Source organism: Pempheris klunzingeri, chromosome 21 (genome assembly GCF_042242105.1).
Source record: "Pempheris klunzingeri isolate RE-2024b chromosome 21, fPemKlu1.hap1, whole genome shotgun sequence".
NCBI classification, from domain to species: Eukaryota; Metazoa; Chordata; class Actinopteri; order Acropomatiformes; family Pempheridae; genus Pempheris; species Pempheris klunzingeri.
The window spans coordinates 6343304-6368167 of record NC_092032.1 but is presented as its reverse complement, the minus strand read 5'-3'; the positions used below and the strand labels follow the sequence as shown (position 1 = coordinate 6368167).

At 40.7% G+C, this 24864-nt stretch overlaps 4 protein-coding genes across 4 annotated transcripts in view; 2 read left to right on the top strand and 2 right to left on the bottom strand.

The window, feature by feature from the left end:
• The window catches only part of prkdc (protein kinase, DNA-activated, catalytic subunit), a 30344-nt gene extending 25607 nt beyond the window's left edge, over positions 1 to 4737 (top strand). Inside the window, exons 73-86 of the mRNA XM_070852675.1 lie at positions 187 to 347; positions 631 to 842; positions 931 to 1018; positions 1110 to 1253; positions 1501 to 1708; positions 1952 to 2019; positions 2110 to 2330; positions 2457 to 2549; positions 2751 to 2837; positions 3056 to 3127; positions 3210 to 3411; positions 3559 to 3747; positions 3997 to 4136; positions 4289 to 4737. Of these exons, the coding sequence (XP_070708776.1) occupies positions 187 to 347; positions 631 to 842; positions 931 to 1018; positions 1110 to 1253; positions 1501 to 1708; positions 1952 to 2019; positions 2110 to 2330; positions 2457 to 2549; positions 2751 to 2837; positions 3056 to 3127; positions 3210 to 3411; positions 3559 to 3747; positions 3997 to 4136; positions 4289 to 4493 (2090 nt within the window). The 3' untranslated portion in view covers positions 4494 to 4737. The remainder of the gene's footprint in view (positions 1 to 186; positions 348 to 630; positions 843 to 930; positions 1019 to 1109; positions 1254 to 1500; positions 1709 to 1951; positions 2020 to 2109; positions 2331 to 2456; positions 2550 to 2750; positions 2838 to 3055; positions 3128 to 3209; positions 3412 to 3558; positions 3748 to 3996; positions 4137 to 4288) is intronic.
• A 4151-nt stretch (positions 4738 to 8888) lies between these two features.
• Positions 8889 to 16658, bottom strand: garem (GRB2 associated, regulator of MAPK1). Its single transcript, XM_070852608.1, has 6 exons — positions 16334 to 16658; positions 15324 to 15464; positions 14992 to 15122; positions 12085 to 13287; positions 11223 to 11377; positions 8889 to 10368 (listed from the first exon to the last, which is right to left on the bottom strand). Exons 1-6 carry the CDS (start codon positions 16452 to 16454, stop codon positions 9507 to 9509), a joined length of 2613 nt encoding a protein of 870 aa, XP_070708709.1. The 5' UTR covers positions 16455 to 16658; the 3' UTR covers positions 8889 to 9506.
• A 595-nt stretch (positions 16659 to 17253) lies between these two features.
• Positions 17254 to 22108, top strand: ncf2 (neutrophil cytosolic factor 2). Its single transcript, XM_070852609.1, has 15 exons — positions 17254 to 17491; positions 17733 to 17815; positions 17944 to 18052; positions 18380 to 18514; positions 18754 to 18861; positions 19083 to 19142; positions 19331 to 19374; positions 19747 to 19888; positions 20040 to 20105; positions 20213 to 20267; positions 20415 to 20458; positions 20569 to 20717; positions 20809 to 20920; positions 21184 to 21301; positions 21406 to 22108. The coding sequence occupies exons 1-15, from the start codon at positions 17318 to 17320 to the stop codon at positions 21495 to 21497; spliced, it is 1491 nt and encodes a 496-aa protein (XP_070708710.1). The 5' UTR covers positions 17254 to 17317; the 3' UTR covers positions 21498 to 22108.
• Positions 21874 to 24809, bottom strand: dph2 (diphthamide biosynthesis 2). Its single transcript, XM_070852610.1, has 7 exons — positions 24732 to 24809; positions 24308 to 24484; positions 24036 to 24148; positions 23476 to 23696; positions 22609 to 23298; positions 22162 to 22344; positions 21874 to 22008 (listed from the first exon to the last, which is right to left on the bottom strand). Exons 2-7 carry the CDS (start codon positions 24455 to 24457, stop codon positions 21881 to 21883), a joined length of 1485 nt encoding a protein of 494 aa, XP_070708711.1. The 5' UTR covers positions 24458 to 24484; positions 24732 to 24809; the 3' UTR covers positions 21874 to 21880.
• Between the last annotated feature and the right edge of the window lie 55 nt (positions 24810 to 24864).

The window sequence follows — 24864 nt, the reverse complement described above, 5'->3', positions numbered from 1 at the left end:
CATTGATGCAAAAATTACATAAATCCAAAATTGCCGTAAACTAGGCCTGCACATTAATGTGTAACACTGACCCCGCGAGCCTCATACACCCAGATATATAAAAGGGATAGCAATGATAGCAAGGGTTCAACATTTGCACTTCCTCCACCAACCAGTCATTTTGTACATTTTTGCGTTTTGTTACAGAAAGCCAGTTTCCAGACCTGTTGGCGCTGCCTGTTCATGTAGTGGAGAGCATGCTGAAAGCGCTGAAGATGAACTCGGAGGAAGCTCGCCTCAGGTTCCCACGTCTGCTGCAGATCATTGAGTCGTACCCATCGGAGACTCTGGACCTCATGACGAACAAGGTTAGTGTGTTAAGACCAAGGATATAGTGGAGAGTAAACTCACACTAATGCAGTTTATCCCACTTTGCATTTGCAAAATATCAAAACCTTCATGTAGGGCTCAAAATACACTTATTTTAATTCATGGCAGTTCTATGTTTTGAGATGGTCCCCAACTTTGGAAGTAAAACACCACATCAACGCTGTAGTGAGGCTCCTGCATTTCAGTATGATGCAGTGTCCTGTAATATATGCTTGCTTTAGTTGTACGCGGTGACACTACTGTCTTTCCATCCATGTGTAGATGATGTCAGTCCCCTGCTGGATGCTGATTGGCTGGATCGGTCAAATGGTCGCCCTTTTGGACAAGCCTGAAGCTGTGGCAGTGCAGCACTGCATTGGGCAGATAGCAGAGTGCTACCCTCAAGCAGTGGTTTATGCTGTAATGATCAGCAGCGAGAGTTACCAGTTTGAAGACTCAGCTACAGGATACCAGCTGCAGGAATTTGTTGAAAGGTAAACTGTGTTGACCAGGGAAGAAGGGGAAATTACAATTCTGCTTGCTAATGTGTGTGTGTGTGTGTGTGTGTGTGTGTGTCAACAGGATCAGGAGCATGCTGGATAAGGGAAGAGCTGTGAAGAACTTTGTGGATGCACTGCAGCAGCTTACAAACCCGGAGATGATTTTTAAGGTAATAAGTGCAAATTCGACCGTGAATGAATGAAGCTGCCGCCTCCTTGGTTTTTGGCCTGTCTTTGATTGGTGTCATTTGGTTCACGCAGGATTGGTGGGATTGTGTGAAAAATGAAATGGAAAAAACAAGCTTCGACAAGAAACGGATGGGCAACATGTATGACGAGATGTACTCTTCACTCGGGGATCGTAACAAAGTCGGTCATGGAATGTTTCGCAAGAAATTTATCCAAGTTAGTAGTTTGCTTTTTATCTTTCGTTTAGGAAGAGCATGTATACTCTTGTTTTCTGTTCATTTGTAATTTTTCATTTGTATTCTTTTCAGTCACAGTGATTATTTCTGCATGTTGTTTATTGCTACAAACTTCAATTTCATTTCATTTTCACTTTATCCCAAAAAAACAACAAGTGACAAGGTCCAGTTAGACTCTATTATTATGGTGTTTATTGCAGCCATTTTTTATGTTTTTGATTTAACAGAAATTTGCTAAAGATGTGGAGAAACTGCTGGGGCCTAAAGGCAGCAAGCTGTTTGAAAAGAGAAAAGAAAAAAGCTTTATGCGGCAGGTGGATGCTCTGGCAACATCCATGCGTGGATTTCAGAGGGAACCAGGGAACCTGAAGGAATACTCGCCCTGGCTGAGTGAATTTAAAGCAGATCCATTCAGTAATGCACTGGAGATCCCAGGTCAGTAGCTTAAAAATACAGGTATTGAAATCAGGTTCATGTGAACTCTGGAAATATGAAACGTTTGTGTTCACGTCTTGTTTATGTCATTCTTCTAGTGTGGTTATTTCTGATCACTGCAGTGTATTTGATGGTCTGTTATTTAGGGGGCCTACAATTCCCAACTGAAAATAAAATGTGTCTTCTGTTGAACTCTTCTATTCTCTGATGAACATGCTTTCCTTCCTCTCCCTTGTGTTGTAGGACAATATGATGGCCGATCTAAACCTCTGCCAGAGTATCATGCAAAAATAACAGGCTTTGATGAAAGGGTATGCTTTTATTGTCATTTACTCTAACATGATATTTAAAATGTTCTAATGTCACGTGTGAAATCCCAACGTGGAATTTGTGCCCGACAGGTAAAGGTTATGTCCTCCATCCGCCGCCCCAAACGTCTGATCATTCGTGGGGATGATGAACGCGACCACCCCTTCCTGGTGAAGGGTGGGGAGGACCTCCGCCAGGACCAACGCATTGAGCAGCTTTTTGCTGTCATGAACATTTTGCTGAGTCACGACGCTGCCTGCGCACGCAAAGGCTTGCAGCTGCGCACCTATCAAGTCATTCCCATCACCACAAGGTAGTGGGACTTGTCTGTCCGTCCTTCCAGTTAAACTTAATCTAAAAACTTCACAGCTGTTATACAAAATACTACATGAACACTAGGAAAAAAAACCACGGTAATCTCATCTCACTCCCTTTTCAGAATTGGTGTGATTGAATGGATGGAGAACACCTGCACTCTGAAAGAGTTCCTGTGTGGCACAATGACTGAGCAGGAGGAGCTAAGGGCAAGGAGGTACAGTACATGCAGTGCATTTACATTTATTTATTTGGATGTCATTTTAAAATAACTTAATTCTGTATCCTTTACATAGTGCAGCATAAAGCAGAGAGATGTGATCAGGATTTTATTCCCACTATTTAAGTGTTTTGTGCAGATGCACATCTCAATGGTGTTTTGTTTCTTAACAAACTGTGTGATGTCTTTCTCTTCCAGGTGTGGTGACGATTATAACAAGTGGCTCTCAACCTTTGCTTCAAATCCAAATGTGCCTAGTGTGGAACTATACAGTCCGGCTTACAAGTAAGTCTCATGGATGTTCATTTGTGTTCATAAAATGCTGGATACATCTAGTAACTTACCGAGTGAGTTTTGAAATTTTGTTGATTGTGAAAAAGGTGGTTTCAGATAATAACAGCTGTGGATAGTAAATTTAACAGATTCTGCACAAAATTGTTCCTATTTGATCAAATATTGATCATGAGACAGCAATGACCTACACCATATTTATTTTTTGCCAGGAAAGCGAAGCGTGCTGAGACTGTCAACAACTTTTTGAAAGTGTTGCAGCATGTGCCCGGTGATCTCCTGAAGTAAGAATCTCTTCAATACAAAACTGCTCATGAGGGTAAACACTTGCGGTAAACAACATGTCTTCTCTTTTTCAATTCGCAGGAGAGCTTTTCTGAAGATGTGCAACAGTCCTGAGGCCTTTCTTTCGTTACGCTCCCACTTCATCAGCTCTCATGCCTTGCTGTGTGTGAGCCACTGGATCCTCGGTATTGGAGACCGCCATCTGTCTAACTTCATGATCAACATGGAAACAGGAGGCATGATTGGCATTGACTTTGGTCATGCATTCGGTTCAGCAACACAGGTTAGTCATGCTTGTTTCACTGATGGCACAACTGAAAACATTGTAACTCAGTGATGAGAGATTTTAGTCTTGACCAAAATAATTTTGCTAAGTAAACCGCAAATATTGCCATTCATCCTCTCCGTGCAATCTTGTCTGTCCACACAGTTCCTCGCTGTGCCTGAGCTCATGCCTTTCCGGCTGACACAGCAGTTTGTTAATCTAATGCAACCCTTGAAGGAGTCGGGTTTGATCCAGAGTGTAATGGTCCACTCCCTGCGAGCTTACAGGGCTGAGCCAGACCTTTTGCTGAACACCATGGATGTGTTCGTGAAGGAGCCTTCGCTCGACTGGAAGGTAACCATCATTCCCGCCACAAGGTTTCGATGAAACACTGAATTCCTGACCTGTTTCTGATGTTTGCCAAGTAAAGTGCAAATGAAGGCAGCAAGGGTATTTAATAAAGTGTCTGTGGACACAATATGTGGTGCAAATCTGTTAATATCTCTTCAAAGTTTTTGTAATATGTGACAAATTTTAAATTAATACTGTTTCTTTATACAGTAAATAAATTGCCTATTAATTATCTCCCACATTACTTTACAGAACTTTGAGCTGAAACAACTGAAGAAAGGAGGCACGTGGACGGAGAGCATAAACACCAAAGAAATCAACTGGTATCCCTTACAGAAGGTGAACTTTGCCAGAAGAAAACTTGAAGGAGCAAATCCAGCCACCATAACCAGGTACATCATCAAATTATAATATGGTAGGAAAATTAATAATCCACACCGAGGGATTTTTAACTAAGAATAAGATTTTGTAAAACTTTGAATTCTTGGCATCCATTATGGCGAATTTTACTCGTGCGTGATTAGATGTTGGTTTATTTTGTCAGTGAGGAGCTGAAGCTGGGCTTTGAGAAGGACGGCGCCTTTTCGGGGATGCAGTCTGTGGCCTTGGGGACTGAGGAGCACAACGTTCGCGCCAGGCTTCCAGCTGCAAACTTGTCGGTGGAGAAGCAGGTAGACTGTCTGCTGGACCAAGCCATGGACCCAAATGTGCTTGGCCGAGTTTGGGCGGGCTGGGAACCATGGGTCTGATTCTTTGATGGGTGAAATATTTCTAAACAGTTATTGACAATAAGTCTCAAGTCAGTCCTATGTTAGGTGAACAGCTATGTTTTATACACGTCAAGGAAATACATTTGAACATGTCATCACTTTCATGTATTGTGTTATAGCACGATCGGGATATTGTCTCATACTTGACTTGAGAATTTGAAATTCTTTTGAAGCGAACCGGTTATCAGTCTTTTATTAATGCCTTGTTACTTCAGTCTAAAATAAAAAATGTTGAACTGCAGCTTGAGGTGTTTGAGAGGCTGATTTGTAAATAGATGACCAAAGTGATCACATTTTTGTATGTGGTTAATACTGCGAACATGCACAAATTCATTATTTCATACATGCTAGCATGGCTGTCGACTTTTGTTTAGAGATAATAATCACAGGGAGGGAAAATCTAGTTAAGTTTATCAAAAGCAGTGTCGTCATTTTTTCTTTGTTTGACACTGATAATTCTGTAGGTGACCTTTGATACCCATGTACACATTAGTGTTGGTCAGATTAAGCATTCATTGTGTATTTATGCAAAAAAGTTTCATTCCATCCATTTATTTACTGACCATCCATGTACGTGTTAGAGCGCCCTCTCTCTAACCTGTCATAGCTTCATTTGACAGTCACTGTGTCTTTAGATTCATGCTACCTCTTGCATGCAGGTGCCCAGACCCACCAGCAGGAGTCACAAGCCTAGTAATAATATAATTTCTCAGTGGGGTCCACCCCCTACTGATGCCATGTGTCTGTCGGACCTCTACAACAAGAAAAAAGTTACTGCTATTGGAAAATTAAATGTCATTGATCTCAGACTCTGCTGTTTATTATAATAAGGACAGCAAACATTGTCTAACTGTCTAGCTTGATTAATGAAAGAGGAATTCCCTCTGTATTAGAGGATAGTGTAATAATAGCAGTGAGTCAACAGGATGTTTTCACCCGTTGGTCATGAAGGACGTCTTTATGGTTCAGATTACCAGCTAACATTTTGGTTAAACTTACAATAAAAACAAATGTACATAAGTGTACATGTGTTGTAGTGAAAGAGTCCAAGTCTGAATGTGTGAGGACAAATTTGCCCCGAAAGAAGATTAGGAGTGAAAATACAAACTACATTACAGTAATGGAAAGCACAATGACGGGAAGAAGGGGATTTGAGATTCAAAAGACAAGTGGATGTTGCTGAAATGGCAATTTGAAAATAAAAAAAGGAAGCACTTATGATAAAAGTGAAAATGGAAATTGACCAGTGTGGAAAAGCTTGAATGCCGAGATTACATTTATGTGAAAGCTTCTTTGTCAGTTTAGCCACAATTCTCAAACATAAACTATTCTCGTAGTGGCCATTTTGGCTCGTTATAGCAGGAAAACCACAGTTCATGACAATGTGGATTTCTGTGTTCCGTTTTGCTGTACCAGTAAGCTGAGCCATGCAACCGGTGACCTTAATTGAACACTGATCCAACATCACTTATTAGCTACGCCTTTGTCTCATATGATGATAATAATATGATCTATGTCGTTTTACAAGTTCCCTTTGTTTGTGTCCAAAGATTCTGTGTGTGTGTGTGTGCTCATGTAAGAGACAGTTGCGTAGTGTGTGTGAGAAAAGTGTGTGTGTAGGGTTTCCCTCAATAGTGAGCCAGAATAAAGTGTCTACTAACAGATATATTTGCATAACCTGCATTGCAATGAACTGAAACTGAGGTCTACATCAGTTTTTGTTTCCGCCTAATAAAAAGTCAGAGGAACTTCTGTTGATGGGGTTATTCCAAATTTCTTAAATTAAACTCTTAATATACATAAGAGAAGTATTGTGTTTCCTCATACATGATATCAAAGTTTTGACTTTAAAGAATATGTAATCACTGCAGGCTAATGAGAACAAATTCGTCTTTTTATAAAAAGCAGAACTGGTGTTACCTTTCAACTGTGATGTTACCTGCTTGACGCAAGGCAGGAAACTGCGGCTGGAAGGCTTCAGAAAAGCAGAACTGATGAGGCACTTTACTGGTTTCTGAAATATTTCAGAATATCTCGCAAAGCTCTACTCAGGAATTTCTGCACTTTGTTGACCGGTCATGTTTGATTTTAGAGGTTCTTAAAATCTCTACATCCATCACGTCTAAACTTGTTTCTACAATAACTTAGGATTTGTTAATTAAGAGTAGTTTTGGTAGACTGTATGAAATTATTGAGCAACTGAACTGTTATATGACTTAAAAAAAAACAAAAAAAAAACACACACACAAACATCAGTTAATCCATTTTTAATACAATCAAAAATATGGAAACAAGATTTGAGTTCAAAGATAACTGTCCATAACTCAAGAGTTCAGTAATGCTGACCTTCCAAATGCTATCAAACGCCACAGTCACAGTTATTTCCCTCCTTTTTGCACAACAATGGCAGTAAGTCATGTAGGTCTCAGCCCAGAGTCGACAGGCATCATCAAGGTGGAATGCCTTTTAGTATTGAGAGCTTGATGGTGGTGGTATAAACGGAATTGGGTCAGTTGATGTAGTGTGTTCACAGTTTATATCTTGGTTTATTATTCAGGTAAAATTATTCTTTTGGCATGCAACAACACTGGCAATTTCAATAAACATAATACTCCATTGCTGAGTTGTTCCTTGGTTTGCAGCGCCACGGCTACTGCATAGGACTTTAACCACCATATCATAATAGTATCAAGGTACACGTGCCATTCCCCATAGAAAAATGTGGAAACTGACCAAGTTACACATACAAGGAAATCTGGAAAATTGCCCAGACAAGTGGTTTATTGACATTATTTTTTGGTCACTGTCCATGTAGTGTGACTGAGGCTTGCAGGGTTTTTTTTCTCTCCTTGTGACTATTATTTTAATGCACTATTTTTATACATTTACTGTATAAACCCAAGTAGCACAGGATAAAAAAAAAAAAAAGACAGAAATTTGAACATTAGCTTTTTTTTTCCCTCAAAAATATTTTCAACATTAGTAATCACTGTTTTTTTTGTTTTTTTTTTAAAAATGACATTACATTTGCACTTCCATAAAAAATAATATCAAGTAAAATATGTAACACCCCGCTGCAAAAAGAAAACACAAAAAAACCAGCTGTTGGCCATCAGATGAGACCTGGGTAGTAGGAAGGCTGTTGTTGCTGAAGCACCTCATGTATCAGCCATACCAACAGCCTGACAATAACTGTTCTGCATATTTCTGCATTATGTTCAATAGCTGCATAAATAAATCAACTCTGAATCAAGGATATAGAAAAAAAAAAAAGTTTGGTACCAATACAAACCAATATTTCATTTTAGCTGATCACTTTCAATTTTCGCTTACATGCTTCTTGAGGCTTACAGAAATATACACTTAACATGTTCCTGTTCGAATATATATTCTCAAGAGGCTGACTAAATGAAAATGTTAAGCCGAAGTGAAATATTAGATACTTTAAGGTCTCTGGGTTAAGGCGCAGCAAAGCTATCTTTTACTTGTTTCTTGCATTAGAGGACACTTACAATAGATACAATGAGGACGAAGGAGAAGTACCGTTTTAGTTTTGAAAAAGCATGTGGTGCGTTCACTCTCTACATAGAAACTCTTCTGTTCATAGATTTATATTTAATGATCTTAACTGCAATTAATTAAGCTGAAATCGACCAAAGTGCATGATGCATAATTTCCTGTTTTATGTAGAGCGTCGTGGTCCATAACCTCTGTTGGTTATTTCCATGTTAGTTTTAGAGTTTAGGACATTGTTTTGTTAGGCCTCTGTCAGTCTCTCAGTTATAAACAACCTTAAGTTCCTTTTTTTTTTTTTTTTTTTTTTAGCAGAGATGTTGTAGGTTAAAGCAAGTAGTAATATAGTTGAATTTAAATTTAGATTAAAAAGGCAACAAAATAAAGCTTTGCATAAGAAGAGTTGGCAAATATGACATCTTGTTGCTATTGACCGTGATGATCATTTGATTTGGCTCAATCTTACTAGCATAGCTCCTTAAAGTAGAACAAACAACAAAGCTCAGTTGGGTTAAATACATGCAACATTTTGTCTAGAATTAGACAGTAAACCAGCCCACTTGGTATCAGATTGATGTACAGACAGCTTCTCCGCTTACGTTAAAAGCTGATGTTTTTGGCTTTATTCAACATACCAGAACTCAAGAATGAAAGGATTTTATAATGTATTTAGAGCTGTTAAATGAACTCATATTCAGTAATACCACAGCTCCCCTGTCTCGTGTTTCCAATTCATTTTCTAAGGAATTGTACATCAGTATGATACCACAGGCTTTAGAGACAAGGTTCATATCATCCACTGATTCTTGTTAAGAAAACTTATGAATGTTCACTGATTCAGACCGAGCTCGAAGGGGCGGATTTTCAAAAGAACATGTGCAAGTGCATCTTAATACCTGTTAGCAGCAGGCAGGTCTTGACTTCATTCAACCGTAGTGAATTAAATCAAATATTTTGATTCATGTTTAGAACTGATAATAATAAATTAAACCTTTTTGTTGTCAAATCTGGCAAATCTGACCACTATTAAAATCAAACTGCTTTTTACAATGTTTTTTCACTTGGTAAATTAACAATACATTATAGTCCATCCTGTTTTGGTTTTCCTGGAAAGTTGTGATATTCCCCTTTCAGAATAAAAGCATACAATATCCAATCAGGCAGATCTCTTAATAAAGTTTGCCTGTCTTTGTCATAAATTTGTCGGTGCAAATTAGGATTTGTGTAACTGCGTGAACACTAGTAGGCTTTGGGTAAAAAAGTACTTCATGAAAGTGCCAAATGATTCCATTCAGTCAGTATATAACAGTCACAGACTTTACGTGGGCTGGGGAACAGCACCATCTTCCCCACAATATAGTAACAAGGAAATGAATTCATATCATACAAAAAGAAACTCTTTCTGGCTTGGTGTGCATAGCATATATGCCGAAGGCATGTCTTTCTCTGCTTTTTAATAGGATTTTGTGTCATATCCTGTTATATCTTGGGCCTCCACCCGTTTATGAACTGCATGAGTTTCTTCACCTGCAGCTTGCTTAGCTTGAAGTCCTCAGACAAAATCTCCTCAGTGAGCTGCAGGAGTAAATTCCCATCAATCTTCTCAGACACAAAAAGAGAAACAATGTCATCTGGCAGGCCAATAAACCTCAGAGATTTGGCCACCTCTTCAATAGACAGGCCTGCCAGACTGGACGGGGGCTGCCACTGTGCAGTGGGAGAGAAGGATGGACAGTTGGGAGTTAATGAGCTAGAGATGGAATATATCTCTTTTGTGCCCAGGTCTTGTTGAGCAAGTGAGAAATCTGAAGTTTCCTGCTTACTGTCACTGACCGATCCTGACAGTAAATCTGCGCATATCTTTATGGCATTTGATTTTGGTGTTCTCGGTGGTAAGATGGGGCAAGAAAGGCTCTGCTTAGTGTTAGATTCTTCTATTGGTTTGTCTCTGTACATTTCTGAATTGTAACTTGAAGATTTGGTGCAGAACTGAATCAGAGAAGCTTTCTGCAGCCTGAAGTCCTTACTGCTGTGTGCCTGCTCCCGGTCATCAAAGTCAACAAGGCTGGACGTGCAGGTTTTTGAGGTGCTCGGGGATCTCTTCCTGGGGTAACTGTAGTAGCTTCGACAGCTGGCTGGCAGGAATTCATCCATACTGTGCGACTCTCCTCCGCTGAAGTTATTTGGCCAAGACAACCTGGAGGACATCCCTTCCGATGGCAGGCTACCACTGGGCAATGTGTCATTTGGCTCAGTGCTGTTGGATTTACCCCAGTTGCAGGGGTAGCACACGCGACTCTGCTCCTGTGGTTCAGCTGCCTCTTGCTCACATGCTCCAGCACTGATGGAAAAACAGAAGATTTGTCTGTGGTATAATGAACACCTTATATGATTTCAGTGGTTAACATTTAAAGCAAATACTTTTTTTATGGCTCTTACAGGATGCAAATGTGAGTTAAAGCTACCGATGGCAGAATTTGAAAGAGTACAACATCAGCTCCCTCCCCCTCCTTCTCCCCTGCATTTCAGTTCTGCCTCCAAGCCCCTCCTGTCAAAAGAGGCTGTCATGGACATGCAGGCTAACCATAGCAACTGAGGAGGGCAAGTATGCAACGGTGTCCACAATGGTACACACCACTGCAGGGCCACAGAGCTACGGTTCAGAACTCTGGGGAGATTGTGAGCCCTGGGCGACAGGCAGGACCACAGGGCTGCCCGCTACGGGGATACATGAGCTACATGAGGATATTGATAAAGACCCATTCTACGTGTGATAGAGGAGCAAAGGAGCAGAATCACTGCTGCTCAAATTGACAAATCATGGCGCTCTGTGACGCCTCTGCCTCCTGTGTGTTCCCAGAATAAAACCAAAACATGAACCATAATCCACGGAGCTCGAAATAAAGATTTTTTGGGGTTTTTTTTTTTTATTGCTGGTGGTTGTTTCTCAGCCATGGTGTTTACAAAGCTAACTGGTTGTTTTTCTTTAGGCGCTGTGGAATCTTGCAAATGGCATTAGGAGCACTTGGAGGACATGGTTCTCTAGTAGATGTCAGCTTATATTAGTATTTAAAACTAGAAATTTTAGGATGAATTGTCTGAATTTATACAACCTCACTTTTGTCTCCTGATTTTTTCATTTGCTATTTTAATGACCTATGAACAGCAGTGATGCGAAATGGTTCCAAGTCTTACATGTTGTGGAGACCAGAAGAGTAATAAGAGAGGGTTGGACTTGGAGACCGAGTCTCTTGCTGCCGTGGCTTAGACAGGATGGGCACTGATGGCATCTGTTTCAAACTTCGTGGAGGGATTGGTGGGGCATTCAAAAGACGGCATTCTTCCTTCACCTAGAGGGGGAAATGAAATGACTATTAAACTGACAGCAAAACCAACATCAAACTGAAGGTGATTAACGTTATAGTTTATAATGAGTTATAATTTTTAGGAAATCAACCCCAAATCTTGATACTATTTATGGTCTGCGTTTTATGATGTGGCAAAGTCTGTATGCATGAAATCAGGTGCAACATTATCTCATTCATAACAGCCGAACTGTTTATTGCACGCCTGACAGAGCTGTAAATTACGAGCATAACATCCTATTGCTGCTGCTGCTTCACATCAAAAGCTTTTAACTGGCACTACTGGACCGGCTTTTATTGTGAAGCAGCCACAGGGGACACTGTGTGTTTGACACCATGGTAAAAACAAGACCTGTCATTTCTCGCACCATTTTCATCAGCAATGAATCTTTACCAACTTTACTGTGCTCTGCTGTGTGGCAAACTACTCCTGCTGTGTGTAGCATGAAATTAGAATCGCTGTTGCTATTATCACTGAATCACCTCTTTATTGAAACAGTGTGAGTTTAGTTAGTTGTGTTGTGAACTGATAGACAAGCTGCCCCTGTTGTATTTCTGACAAAGAGGCTGCTCAAGGAGTGTTTGCTGTAGTATCAAACTGCACTTGCTGTTACCACAGTAACCACGGGTGTTTCCCCAATCAACCACAACTGAAATCTTGAGGATTAAAACTTGAAGCATAAAATACTCACAGCTTCAGACTTGGGTGGGACCGGTGGTGGAGTAAGAGACGCATCTGAACTGGTTACTGCACCGAGAGTGCAAGAGACTGGGTGTGACAGGGCTGCTGTTGTAACACAGCCGTTGTTGATGCCTCGAATTCCCTCACTTAGGGAAGACTTGGGAATCTGACCTCTCAAGTTATCCAACCACAGCTCCTCATAGGGAACATCCGACTTGTTGAGGGATGGTTGTTGATTTGTGCTATCCAACAGCTCAGGGGAGAAGTGTTCATTTTCTCCCGAGTCTGACGGTACGCTGTCAGAGGGCAGAAGCCCCCAATCTCCACATAGTGTCATGCAGCCCTGCAAATTGACCTCGCTGTTACCATGCAGGTTGCTGCCATACACACACACTGATAGTCGGTGGAAGGACTGGGTGAGTTCATCCCGGGCGTAAGTTAAAGAGCTGGGAATCTGCATGTGGTTGGAACATCCATTGGAGCCGCTGCTGCCTCCGCTGCTTCCACTGCAACTACCGTTCCCACTGCATTTCTTAGGGCTCTTACCATCGTCGTTCCAGTCTGTCCGCACATCCCGGACAGCACGAGAATAGTTGTCTATGTCAAACTGGTCCTGGCAGAAGGAAAACCAGCGATGTACCATAGTGTCTAGCCACAACTCTCCCTGCAGGAGTTCCTCTGGAATAATAAATCTCGGCATGGCCATGTGAAAGGGAAAATGGATGGGAATAATCTTGTTGCTTCGCAGAATGCAGCACACAACTACCGTCTTCGTCTGAATGTTGACCAACTTGTAGCGGTGACCCTCGCGGATGAGATGGATGTCATGTTGGTTGCGGGGCGGGCTGCTAGGTACCGTGACGTTAACAGGGAGGCGGGTTTTCTCCACGATGTTCCTGATGGTGTGCTCGCCGTCCTGCATCTGAAGCTCCAGCGGACTACAGGTGCTGAACCTGCCTTTGCACTGGAAAGGGAGGCTGATGCTCTCATTGGTGCGATGGTTCATGCAGATTAAGCAGGGCATCTTGCCTCGACCGATCTTACTGATAGAATTTAGCTTCCCAATCTTCTTAAAAATTGTGTTGAGTCTTGACTTTTCTTTGAAGCTCTTTGCATATAGGATCTCAGCCTGACCCATTAATGTTAGCTCATCACCAGTGCTTAGTGTAATGTTGTAAACCTCAGTGTCTTCATTGCATTCCCCCGAAGCCATCTGTGAAAACATAATATGGTTTAAGTGCTTAAGGAAAGCATTGATTGTGTCACTGGTATATAAAAAGGAACATGCATGCATGCACAGCATCATGTCTTGTGTTAGTGTCAGTAAATGTTTTATAAAATAATGGCTCTGCAAGAGCTACAAATCTTGTAAACCTTATTGAACAATCTAATAACAGCAGAGAAATAAATTCTCTTGCGAATAAAAATCTGAGAGAAGGGCTAAAAATAGAGAGTTCAGTTAGAGTTTACGATTTGATTTATGACTGTGGGCATATTACTATGCGCAGATGATGAAGTTTTACCCAATGAACATAAGGAAAATCTACAAATGATGCTGAACATTGCTGCCGAATAGTGCTGTGGTATATCAAGACAAAATAAAAAATAGCACATTTTAGACAAAATTCACTGGAGAGAAGTTCAGTTGTGTTTCATTTTAGTTCAATAGAGTTATCATATACTGATGAGTATAAATGCCTTGCACGAGCACATGACATTTAAAGACGCTGTCAGTGGTGGGTAGAATACTGAGATCTGTACTGAAAAGGGCTAAACAGTGTGGTAATCTAGAATTTCACACTTACACTCAGCTCTATAACTCCTATGTGTCCTGTGTCTGACTCTGGGGGCTTCCGTGAATAAACACGTTGTGACATCATGTAACAGCAACATAGCGCTATTCAATCTTTTCTGGGAGTCCATAAATTTACTTTGACTTTGGCCATTAGTGCAGATGTGGGATGGGAGCCTCCAACATCAGACATAAGTGTCAGATGCTACAGCTTTGGAATAGGTTTGTGAAGATGTCTGATCAGAGACAAAAAAAAATATTCAACTGGGACATTTCACATGATCATCCCTGTGCCAATGAGTTGAAATGCTTTATGTGAACAATTTGTCGTTGATTTTCCATAACAGACTACCTTGTGATAATCAAGAGATAAAAGACAAAATGCTCCTTGTGTATAAGAAAATGATCTGTGGACATATGGTATAAACAAATATTGTGGACCTTTTGTCTCATAAAGAACAGCTATGGCTATAGCTATAGCTGTGGGCAGCCTTATGTGAAGTGTAATTTAAACAAAAGACAAAGATTCCATTGTGCACAGTTGTGCCCAGGAACACTACCACTGGGCAGGTTTAATGCTGCTCCAAAGGAAGACAGTCTGTATTTGTTATGTAAACTAGGTGAGATTAAGAATGAGGTTCATTTTTTATTTGGCTGTCCCACTTACTAGAATGTTCGTTTTGGTAAAATGTCCTCCGAGTTATGCTTTAGGAAGGGAATTTTTTATTGCAGATTTTCTGAGCCAAGCTTAGGAGAGAAGGCAGAACATTTTGTTTAAGGCTGAGCTCTGAAATAATTCGTAATTTTATAATTAAATGAATAAAAAAAATAATAATAACATGTTTTAACACTGCAACTGCAATTCTTGTGTCTTGTAAACCCAGGAGGTTTGGGCAAGTTATGTGCATGACATGAAAGTAATGAACCAATCAGTATCCCTAAACATTGCTTATGTCATATTGGTTAGGATTCAGGAGAAGTACTTTTAAAACTGCAGAGGGTTCTAGTCTTAATTGATCAAATATCCCTATCACAGTTGGAAGTCTACATAAGTAAGTAACACGGCATTGATAGTCCAAAATAGATCCACAACAAATCACCGTAATCCCCTCAATGGATAAGTACCTTAACATTGAATGTGATTTCTTCCATCACGTATACCCTTTCGGGGAACGCTTTGGCCACCTCCTCCACACTGTTGAAGTACTGCACAGGCTCCTTGACATCTCGGTCCTGCTCCAGGAGTTTAAACTGACCTGAAGTAGGAAAAAAAACGATGCAACTGACAGGCTCAAGCGTTGGTTATACTTTACTGTGCAAGTATCAACAAAAAAAGATTCAGGATAAGGTTACATATTATTAAGATCTTTTGACAACGATGCAATAAAAATCCCCTAAAAAAAAAACAATGTAAAGAAAATTCAAGAGCATCGAGCGTCCGTGCAGATGTAGCTCACCTTCATAGTGCACTGGGATCTCTATTTTGGGCCCTATGACATAGTGTCCCTCCTCCAGACTATGAGCAGTAATCGTTGTCCATTGACGGCAGGAATGAATCAAGAGGTAGTCATTATCTCTGAGCCCTTCAACCAACTGGCCTGCAAGAATAAAAAAAACAATTAGCTAAGCACAACTGTTCCCTTTTTTTTTTTTTTACAACTTGTGAGCTTGGCAAGGCATTAGATTACTCAGCACACTACAGTCAAATCCCCCAGGGACAACGATCAATGCCCAAATCCATACTTTTCTAAAAAAGCAAGCACCACCATTTAAGGGAACACAGAGCCACCACAATTCTGCAGGAGCGGCTTTACTGAGTGCAACAGAAGATGGAGAATAACAACCATAGCAGATTTCACAAAGATCACAATAAACATGCTTATGTTAGTTCTGTCAGGCAAAACAGCTGTGGAGGAAGTAAATTCCCAGATCCTCTGATAGAGTTATTTGTAGTTCTGATCTACGTTCGTTTAACTCTCCTGTTTTTGTTTTTCTTATCACATTGCACCCATCCTGCTGCAGTTGTCTCTTTTTTTCCTCATCTTATTCATCTTCTTTACTTTCATTTTAAAACGACATTGGGCTGAGCGTGTCTGTATGATGATGTGCATGTTGTCTCTGCCACAGTCTCCGGATGACTTGTGTGCTGACACTGACATGAAATACTATCGCTCTTATGATAACAGTTGATTTTACTCTGACTTGCTGACTTTCCTCGCATGCAGACAGAGCAGAGAGGTTACAGCACATGTGTGAAATAACACCGACTAACTTAGTCAACGTTATTATTTGAAATCAGCGAGACAGATCCCAAGTCTCAACAAGAGAGCTGCAGCATTGCTTAACTTTGAGATGTGATGGTGAAAATCAAACGCAAAAATGTCAAACGACTTAGTTTACTTTAGCCGCTAACTAGCAATTTAGCATCCAGCAAACGAAAACTTGGTAGGGACAGAAAGTTACTGACCGTTATCGAGCTTGGCAATTTGGGGCAACCTGTAAGTGCTGACAAGTTGATCTAATGGTAAGGACGTCGTGCTCCATGTAACATCTATTAAATTGTTGTACAACATTGTTCCAAGGTCCATTTTGCTAGCTTACATTAGCCAACTGGACGGCTAGCTTTGTGTAAACACGGTCACAAGAGGCTACACTAAGCTAACCGACTTAACAGCACATGAGCTCTCCATCTATAGCGTAGCATTAGGCACATATCTTATTAATCGCCGCATATTTCCCTTTTCACTGGCCTACGTATCATTAAGGTCCGTTGTCTGATAATGTAGCATCAAGCCAACTGATTTAGAGTCAACCGGACGAATAACGGAAGTACGCATTTCTGTCTTTTCAAAATAAGAGCAGTATTTACTTTGGGATACAGAAAGTGGGCAACACAAAAACGAGTCGCATTGTTGCAATTGTTCACTTGTTTTAGAATCCAGGATGGCATATTGTGCGCTATAGTGCGTGGTATTTAGACTGTTTACAAGCGATGTGTTTTTAAAAGCATTTTCCGGAAGTTGTAGTTTTGCACTGTACAGTGGACCACTGCGTGTTGATAAGACGAGTGCATGTTTAAATAATCTATTTTTACATTTAATGTCTTCTTACACTTCCTGTATGTATCATCCCTCCTAAACATAGAGGCTAAGAAAAGATTGATCGTTTCCCTTCCTCGAGATTAATGCATCCCATTTGTGATGTGCAAACTGTTAGGAGAGAGTGTGACATGGGAAAATATAGAAACATACACACAAACACTGAACTATTATGTAGATGCAAGAGGGGGAGGGGAAGCAGCAACCATTGGACCTTACAAATTGTGTAGTTTTGGTGTGGATATAAATGTAGCAACACTGCTGCTGTCATCACACTTCCTGATCTCACTGGCACACATCACAAGAGCTTAATCAGTGTGGTCTGCAGCTCAGTGTGCTCCTAATCAGCTGCTATGTCTTTTGTAGAAACTCTGCGCCACTGGGACGAGGCTGTGACTTGTGTTGACAGACAGGATTTGCCGGAGGCCCTCAGGATTTTCCTGTCTATCCAAGAACCAAACTCCAAAATTTGTTTTGACATTGGCTGTCTCCATCTTCTTAACCAAGACTTGGATGCTGCTGAAAAGGTTTGTCTTTACCTCAGAAATGAGTGTAAATCATTATACATAAATACCTGCAGCATTTACTTTGTAATAGCTTATTACTCACCAAAATGTGAAATCTTGTCCGGTTGTGTTGGATAAAGCTGAGATCAAATGCTGTGCTATTTAACAGTCTGAAAGTGCAAGTCACTGGTAAAGAAGAAGTAGAATTTTCCGTTTCTCTATTCTTCTAGAGGAAGTTACTGTATTTTCTGATGTATTTCAGGCGTTTGATTGCAGCATACGCAAGGATGAACATTTGGCTGTTGCCTTTTTTCAAAGAGGAATCACGTTTTACAAAAAGGAGAGGCAAGACGCATTCATGTTTCAAAATTCAGCATACTAAATATCTGATTCCTCATCACTACTAATATTTTTCACAAGTCTTGTGGTTTATTACACGCAGAAGTAATTACCTGGATTATTTCTATTCAAAGGTATGAAGAGAGCTTAGGTGATTTCCAGCGTGCCCTAAAAGCACTACGAGGCAACCAGCTGATTGACTACAAGGCACTTGGTCTCAGATACAAATTATATGCATGTGAGGTAAGCATTAAAAGGCCTCTAGTCAGTTCTATATATGTTCTTGTAATACCTCCATGTGATGTCATTTACAAGTTAGCAGAGGACATAACGCTGCTCTTCCCTATTCTGTCTACCACTGTCAAACAGTTTAGAGCTGTAGAGTACATTAACCCTTTTCCAATCTACCTTAATGACCCCTTTTATGTTAAAACCAATGGTTCAAAAACAGTTTGTCTGTTTTTATTTTAATATCAGCCACTCTTTAAATATCATACCTAACTGTGGTCTACAAGAGGGATTTAAAACACCTAAAATAGTGACAAGTTTCTAATACAATATCTGCCACAGGTTCTCCACAATATGGCCCTGGCTGAGGCTCAGCTGGGTAAGTGGGAAAAAGCCCAAGAAAATCTTGTCAAGGCTCTTGACTACAAGACGGAAAGCAAGTTGAATATCATCGACAGAGCTCTGCAATCTACCCTGGTCAGTAACCAGTCAGTTATTAACAACAGCCCTATATAAGCCGAAATAAAGATACATAAAACGGTCTAATCAGTGAAGGCTTAAGGATAAGACATGGAGAGTGCTGTTTATTTACATTGGTGTAGGTCCAAGTGATGCTGCGTATTAGCAATGGTGTTGGCAACTGAATCAGTTTTCTGTCACATCAGAAACGCTCGACAAATATTCAAATATTCCTTGTGATGCAATTTGTCCAACAGAAACAGAAACTTTTCAAGCTAGTCGAGTTCCCGTCAAAAGTGCAATTCAAACCAAATAAGCACTATGTTGCTGAGCTTGAGAAGAAGGACTACCTGGGCAAAGCTAAGGTAACACTTCATCTGATGACATACCTTTGCTTTATAAAAGTTGTTCCCACATCATCTAATTCAGTAAAATGTCAGTAAATCACCTAATTAGTGATTTTGTCTTAATAAAGTACTTGCTTTATAAATGATAAATACATCTGAGATAATTTTGGAGGAAATGCTGCAATTCATTAATTATCTGACATGTATCCTACATTTTTCTGTTGTTTCTCATTTCTCAGGTTGTTGCCTCAGTCATTCCTCAGGATGAGTTCTCTGGATTTGCCCCATTACAGCCACAGGTGACGTATGGGTTCTTCTTTGGCTCTTATTGTAATACCACACTTTACTATGTCAAAAACTATGAATCCTTTTAAACTGAGATGCTATTGCTGTGATGCTGCGCTGCACCATTTCAGCAACAACTACATCCAAAAGTGTTTCCAGCACTACTGATTGGGCGCTTTGTGTTTTTGTTTTCATCCGACAGGTCGAAGACGGTCCAACTCGTCCAAAAGAACCCGAGGTTCTAAGGTAGAGGAGTCCCTTTGAAGTAGAAGCTTGTTGCTCTCTTAATACATATTATATTTAGTTAGCACAGCAGTTACAATGTTGAAAAATATGGTTTGTCCAGTCGTTTTTCAGTCTTGTTGGAGGCAAAATCAATTGATAACACTGGTAAAAGATGATGGATTTTCCACTCCTCCATTGGAGGATGTACAAATGGAAAAAATCAGCTCTTCATGTAGAAATAAAATAGGTGTGGAAAGGCATTAAGCTAATCTATAAGTTGTCCTGCTGCCCTAAGAGGAAAATGTTCCTGGATCACTTTGTATTATTTCACAGTAATAATCAAGACAAGAGTGCCAGCAGGTATCTTAATGTGGATGTCTCCTGTCTTCACAGGGCTTTAGAAGGAGTACCCCACACCGTCATGTTTGAGTTTGTTCCAGAGACCAGTGATGAGTTGGCTGTAGTGCCGGGCAATATCGTGTTTGTCCTGCAGAAGGGGGCGGATAACTGGGCATCTGTGATCTTCAATGAAAGAGTAAGACCCCCACCTACACGCTCTGTGCATCTATGGACACCTCCAGTTGGCCTTTGTGTTTTTCATTTCATGTGTTTCAACATGCATAGAAACCATTTTTCATATTATATTACTGTAAACTGAGTTTTCATCATCGTCACGTCAATTATAGAGGGGACTCGTTCCTTACAATTACCTGGAACGTTTGGAGATCTCCTTGGCCTCTAAACAGACTGAGGTAACGTATTAACTTTATTTCTTATTTTCTAACTTTTATTGTCTGCTCTAATTACATCTTGTTCATTTTTTCTGTATTTTGCATGGTGCGGTATTAACCATGGACAGGGAATATCTAAGCCTCCAGCTCGGGAACCTCCAGCCAGACCTGAAAGGAAACAAGGTAGGCTCATCTGACACACTGTTTAAGCAAACTATGCGTTCTCTGATTGGTGCTAAATACTATTGTATTTGACCAACTCTATCCATCTGTGATGACAAATGCTGCAACACAAGAGAAATTTTGACCCGTATATTCCCTGTATATAAGGTCTTACTCCTAGTGATAACAGCCGTGGAGACACACAGCTCAAGGTATTCAAAATTAGGTCCTTGATTTCTCCAAAATGTGCCAACATATTAAGTATTTAAGTGTTTTAGGGTGGGTTTCCTTTGATTTGTGTGATGATTTCATTCCACGGCAGGATGCAGAGCCCACCGACAACTCATGTATCATCAAAGTCCATTTCACATTCAACTTTGCTGTCTCTGTACCGTCTGGGTCTCCCTATGCGATACTGATTGAGAAAATCTGTAAGAAACTGAATCTCCCTTCAAATGCAATCACCTTGAGGTACGGTGCACATTTAAAACAAAAATAATCTTCCAGTTTAACAGTATGTGGTGTTACAGAGTGTGAATTTAAATCCTTTTTTTCAATTTAGTTTGACCTCAGAGGTAACTGAACAGAGTGTAATCGACGGCAACGCAGAAATGGAAAGTGTGTGGAGTTGTGCCAGTGGTGGGCGCATCACCTTGTGGTGTAAAGTCAATGAGGTAAGTAAGTGTGATGCTGGCCTCACAAAATACTGTTGTTCTGGTTGATACTACACATTTAGGATGATGCCAATAATTATAAATAGAACCTGCTTATTGCTTTTAGTATCTTCCTGATAAATGCTATTCAGGTGTTTCTAGTAAAATCTTGTCAGGGTGGGAAAGCAGCATCAAGACTATTGAAACCAGGATCACTTGTTTCAGCTCGAGTTATGATGAAACTCAGGAGAATATGATCAATTGTGTGTGTTTTGTGTTTACAGCAAACTGATGGAAAGCCACAGAAAGAGATTCACTTTGTGGCACTTCATTCCTACGAGTCATCAAATCCAGAGGATCTCAATTTTCATCAAGGAGATACAATCACATTCCTCTCTAAAGGTGAAACTCCAGTGTTTTATTAATCAAATATCCCAAATATTTAGAAATATTGTGTTCTGTCTAAGAAATATGATACTAACTGATCATGTCTTCTTTTCCTTTAGTTAACCAGGATTGGTTGGAGGGACAGTGTAATGGGAATACTGGTATATTTCCTGCATCCTTTGTGGAAGAAGTTCCTGTCAATGACCAGTAATTTGAATGAACGTAAACAGAGAAGATACTAAAGCCAGTAATATAGTTGATGGCTAAAGCTGAAAACTGGTCAGGTGCCCCCTACCAAAACCGTTTCATAATCAGCTGAATTTACCTTTTGCTCCATTCAAATGAACCCCCCTTTCACAATAATCACAATACATTTTGTGTGTGATAAGTTGTAATGTTTGGACAAAAAACATAGGTTACATTCTGTGATGATAAAATAAATTATACAATTAGAAAAACTAGTGGAATCAGGTGTTGATTTCATTATTACTTACAGCATCCAGTAATCATCATCAATGTATATTTGGTGCGTGTAACTGCAGGTAGGCATGATTAAATACTCTATTGGAGAACTTGTGCATTGCTGGTAAATGATCATGAAAACGGTCCTTCCTCTTCATAGGCAATCGCTATGCCTTTCCTGCCCTTCACTGCTTTCACCACCGGTGTCTCTCCCAGCTTCTGCTCTAAGCCACGCCAGCTTCGTTCTGCCAGGAAAGATGCTGAGAAGAGAAAGCATAAATGTGTCCAAGCTCACATGCAAGAGATGCAACAGTTACTGTGTGTGTGTGGAATTCTACAATAAACTTCTGAATGTGTGGACATAGGAGAGCAAACAGTGTCTTATGTGCAGCATGTGCAGGACTGTCTCATACCAGCTGAGTTGGTGTTGGCTACAGTCAGAGTCTGGTTCCTGAGGACCACGGAGGAGCCGTATGGGGACTCTGCAGGCTCACTGCTCAGCAGGTTCTGGCTTCGCAGAGCTCCTGTGATTAGAGAAATGTCGGTCTCGTTGCCATCGTCCTGCTGGTCAGCCAGAGGCACATGACTCTGCCCACCTGGTGCAAGTTTGAGATAAATAAGAAAAAAAGACTTGATTAGGCAACTGTTGATGAGACATTTAACAGACTCAACATGTTTGTCTAATAAAGATATCAACTGTATTCATATAAGGGAATTAGGGTAAATATAACATTTAATCACTATAATGTGGATCTTTGTAGTAATATATAGACCCCCCCTTACAATTTTCATACAGTCCCTTAACATAAAAAAGTTGAGTGTATTTAGAAATTTCTGATGTGAAACAATCCCAATCTAACCTGGCAGGAGATGTCGAAAGTCCGTGACATATTCTTCTGACCACTCCCTCTTCTTGTTGCAGGCCACCTCCATCTCAAATGGCGTTACTACTGGTTTATAGAACTCACTTGAGTCCAGCAGTGAGTTCTCGGGACATGCGATTAACACAAAAATGTCAATTTCAAGAAAGTTTGCCAGTTTAGCCACGTTCAGCTTGCCCATGGCAAACATATAGCTCTTCTTGCCAGCTCTGCGGATGGTCTCCTTCAGCTGCTGGATGATGGTGAGGTAGTCAGCCACCCCGAGCGTGCCGACCAGGATGCCAACCACATTGGCATCTTTGGCCCTTTCTATAGCGTAATATCGCTTCATCAGCGTACGGTTGATGCTCACTGACTCAGTCCTTCCTGTCTCTGTTTGGGGGTCATACGAACAAAATGAGCAGCGATTCCACGTCATCATGAAGTTTCTCAGGGTTGCCCCCTCCTGGCCAACGTAGAACATACTGTAATCCGTGACGCTTGAACCATTTTTCAAACAGAACTGCCTTCCAAACTGACAAACAACCTGCTTGCTGTCCTGCTTTGATAGACAGACGTCATTGTGTTGTCTTTCAGTCAGGCCATGGCCGGTACACTGATCCCCATCGACGACAAGTTCTGAGACGACAAGGTTCGGATAGTCCGGCAAAAGGAGCGTCAGAAGATGATCTGAAAAAATAAAACAATATGTTGTATTCTGTTGCTGACAGGAAATCATTAACAAACACTTACCAAGCTACGGTGTGAATCTGTAAGACTTCAATACTTTCTGCCCTGATGGCATAAATGGTCTAATCCTCTTTTTTACCATCAGATTAAAGCGCGTACAGTCATAGAATGGCTTACTCATGACATGAACATAGTTGACATCGTAGAGGATGACGACGTGACTCTGTGCGTCTGGGTAGAGCTCTCGGAAGGCAGAAGTACACTTCTCAAGATCCACTGGACGTCTCTCAAAGACGTACATCACAGGCAGCCTTTTGGACGGGCTGAGGCAAGAGCTGCCATAGTGCACGATGCAGTCGGCTCCAACATGCTCCGCAGCTACCTCATCCACACAGCAACTGCTCAAGGGAGTTAGACAAAAATGAGGGACGTACACAAAACTGTTTAAACAATTTATCTATTAAGTAAATGAATAGCTAAATGACAGGTAGCATTTAACTCGCATCCCAAAAAAATATGTGCTTTAACATCAACATAACTCACAGTACAGCAGCAATAAGCCACTACACTAAGGCATATTATTACTCATGCTGATGGTGGAAATTAAAACATGTAAAGCATAAAAGGCAATGGCTTTTCACTTCACTTTGTGTGGCCAAGCACTGAAAATGACACATTTAGCATGCATGCATGACTAAACCAAGCAAGACTTGTCTCAGTTAACCCTGGTGTGTTACCTGCCATAGGATGTATCCCCTAAGATAAATGGCTTGACATTACTGTTTCTCTCAATCTCCACTGCTACAGCAATGCTATCGACCAGCAGCTCATCGGGAAACTGCAGAGCGACCTGTGAACATGAACCATTTTAGATCGATGAACTTCTCAAACCTGTCTATCTTCAGTTCCTGCAGGTTCACTGTAGATCCTGAGTTTACTCTAGTTATTCACTTGCTTTTGTATTGAAATGTTTACATGACTACGAAGTAAAAAAAAATCATGTCCTCACCTTTTCAGACTGACGCTCACTGATGAAGTCGCAAGTCTTCTTGATCTGATAAAACTCCTCAAGCTTTTCCAGAGGGGTATTTGTCTTCACTGAAACTTCCACCGCTCGCTGAATGACAGTTTCCGAGCTGCTGCTGAACGCATCAGCCATCGTGGTGAAGGAAACACAAAGAAATACCTGCAAAAACAATTACGATAAGTTCTATTTCAGCATCACGTGTTGGTGACAAAGCAGCCAAGCACATTAAAACGTAACACTTCTTAAATCCTTATCAAACACAAGCTATCGCGTCAAATGCACAGTTGCCCATCTACCTAGCTTAGCCGTTAGCCGATTTGACGCCACAAGTCAAAAAATCATTTTAAACTGTAATTTACAACTTATGGCGCTTTGTGCTTGCACGGCCACACACATGTCAACTTACAGTACGCTGTCATGTGCAGTTGTTGACGGATAAACGAGTCTTTGACAGCTATGCACGTGGAGGCGGTACAGTGAACTCGACAGTGGATCACTAGGGAAAACATTTCCGGTTCAACGGGTTTTCAAAATAAAAG

What these genes read in the sequence shown, in the direction of transcription:
- dph2 (XM_070852610.1), bottom strand. Translation starts at nt 24,457, where the DNA reads ATGGCTGATGCGTTCAGCAGCAGCTCGGAAACTGTCATTCAGCGAGCG. An exon ending in GGGGATACATCCTATGGCAG is followed by an intron (nt 23,697 to 24,035) that starts GTAACACACCAG and finishes TCCCTTGAGCAG; the next exon opens with TTGCTGTGTGGATGAGGTAG. An exon ending in CTTTCGACATCTCCTGCCAG is followed by an intron (nt 22,345 to 22,608) that starts GTTAGATTGGGA and finishes AACTTGCACCAG; the next exon opens with GTGGGCAGAGTCATGTGCCT.
- ncf2 (XM_070852609.1), top strand. Translation starts at nt 17,318, where the DNA reads ATGTCTTTTGTAGAAACTCTGCGCCACTGGGACGAGGCTGTGACTTGT. An exon ending in GAGCTCTGCAATCTACCCTG is followed by an intron (nt 18,515 to 18,753) that starts GTCAGTAACCAG and finishes TTTGTCCAACAG; the next exon opens with AAACAGAAACTTTTCAAGCT. An exon ending in TGGCCTCTAAACAGACTGAG is followed by an intron (nt 20,106 to 20,212) that starts GTAACGTATTAA and finishes AACCATGGACAG; the next exon opens with GGAATATCTAAGCCTCCAGC.
- garem (XM_070852608.1), bottom strand. Translation starts at nt 16,454, where the DNA reads ATGGACCTTGGAACAATGTTGTACAACAATTTAATAGATGTTACATGG. An exon ending in GATCCCAGTGCACTATGAAG is followed by an intron (nt 15,123 to 15,323) that starts GTGAGCTACATC and finishes TTCCTACTTCAG; the next exon opens with GTCAGTTTAAACTCCTGGAG. An exon ending in TCCCACCCAAGTCTGAAGCT is followed by an intron (nt 11,378 to 12,084) that starts GTGAGTATTTTA and finishes TTCCCCCTCTAG; the next exon opens with GTGAAGGAAGAATGCCGTCT.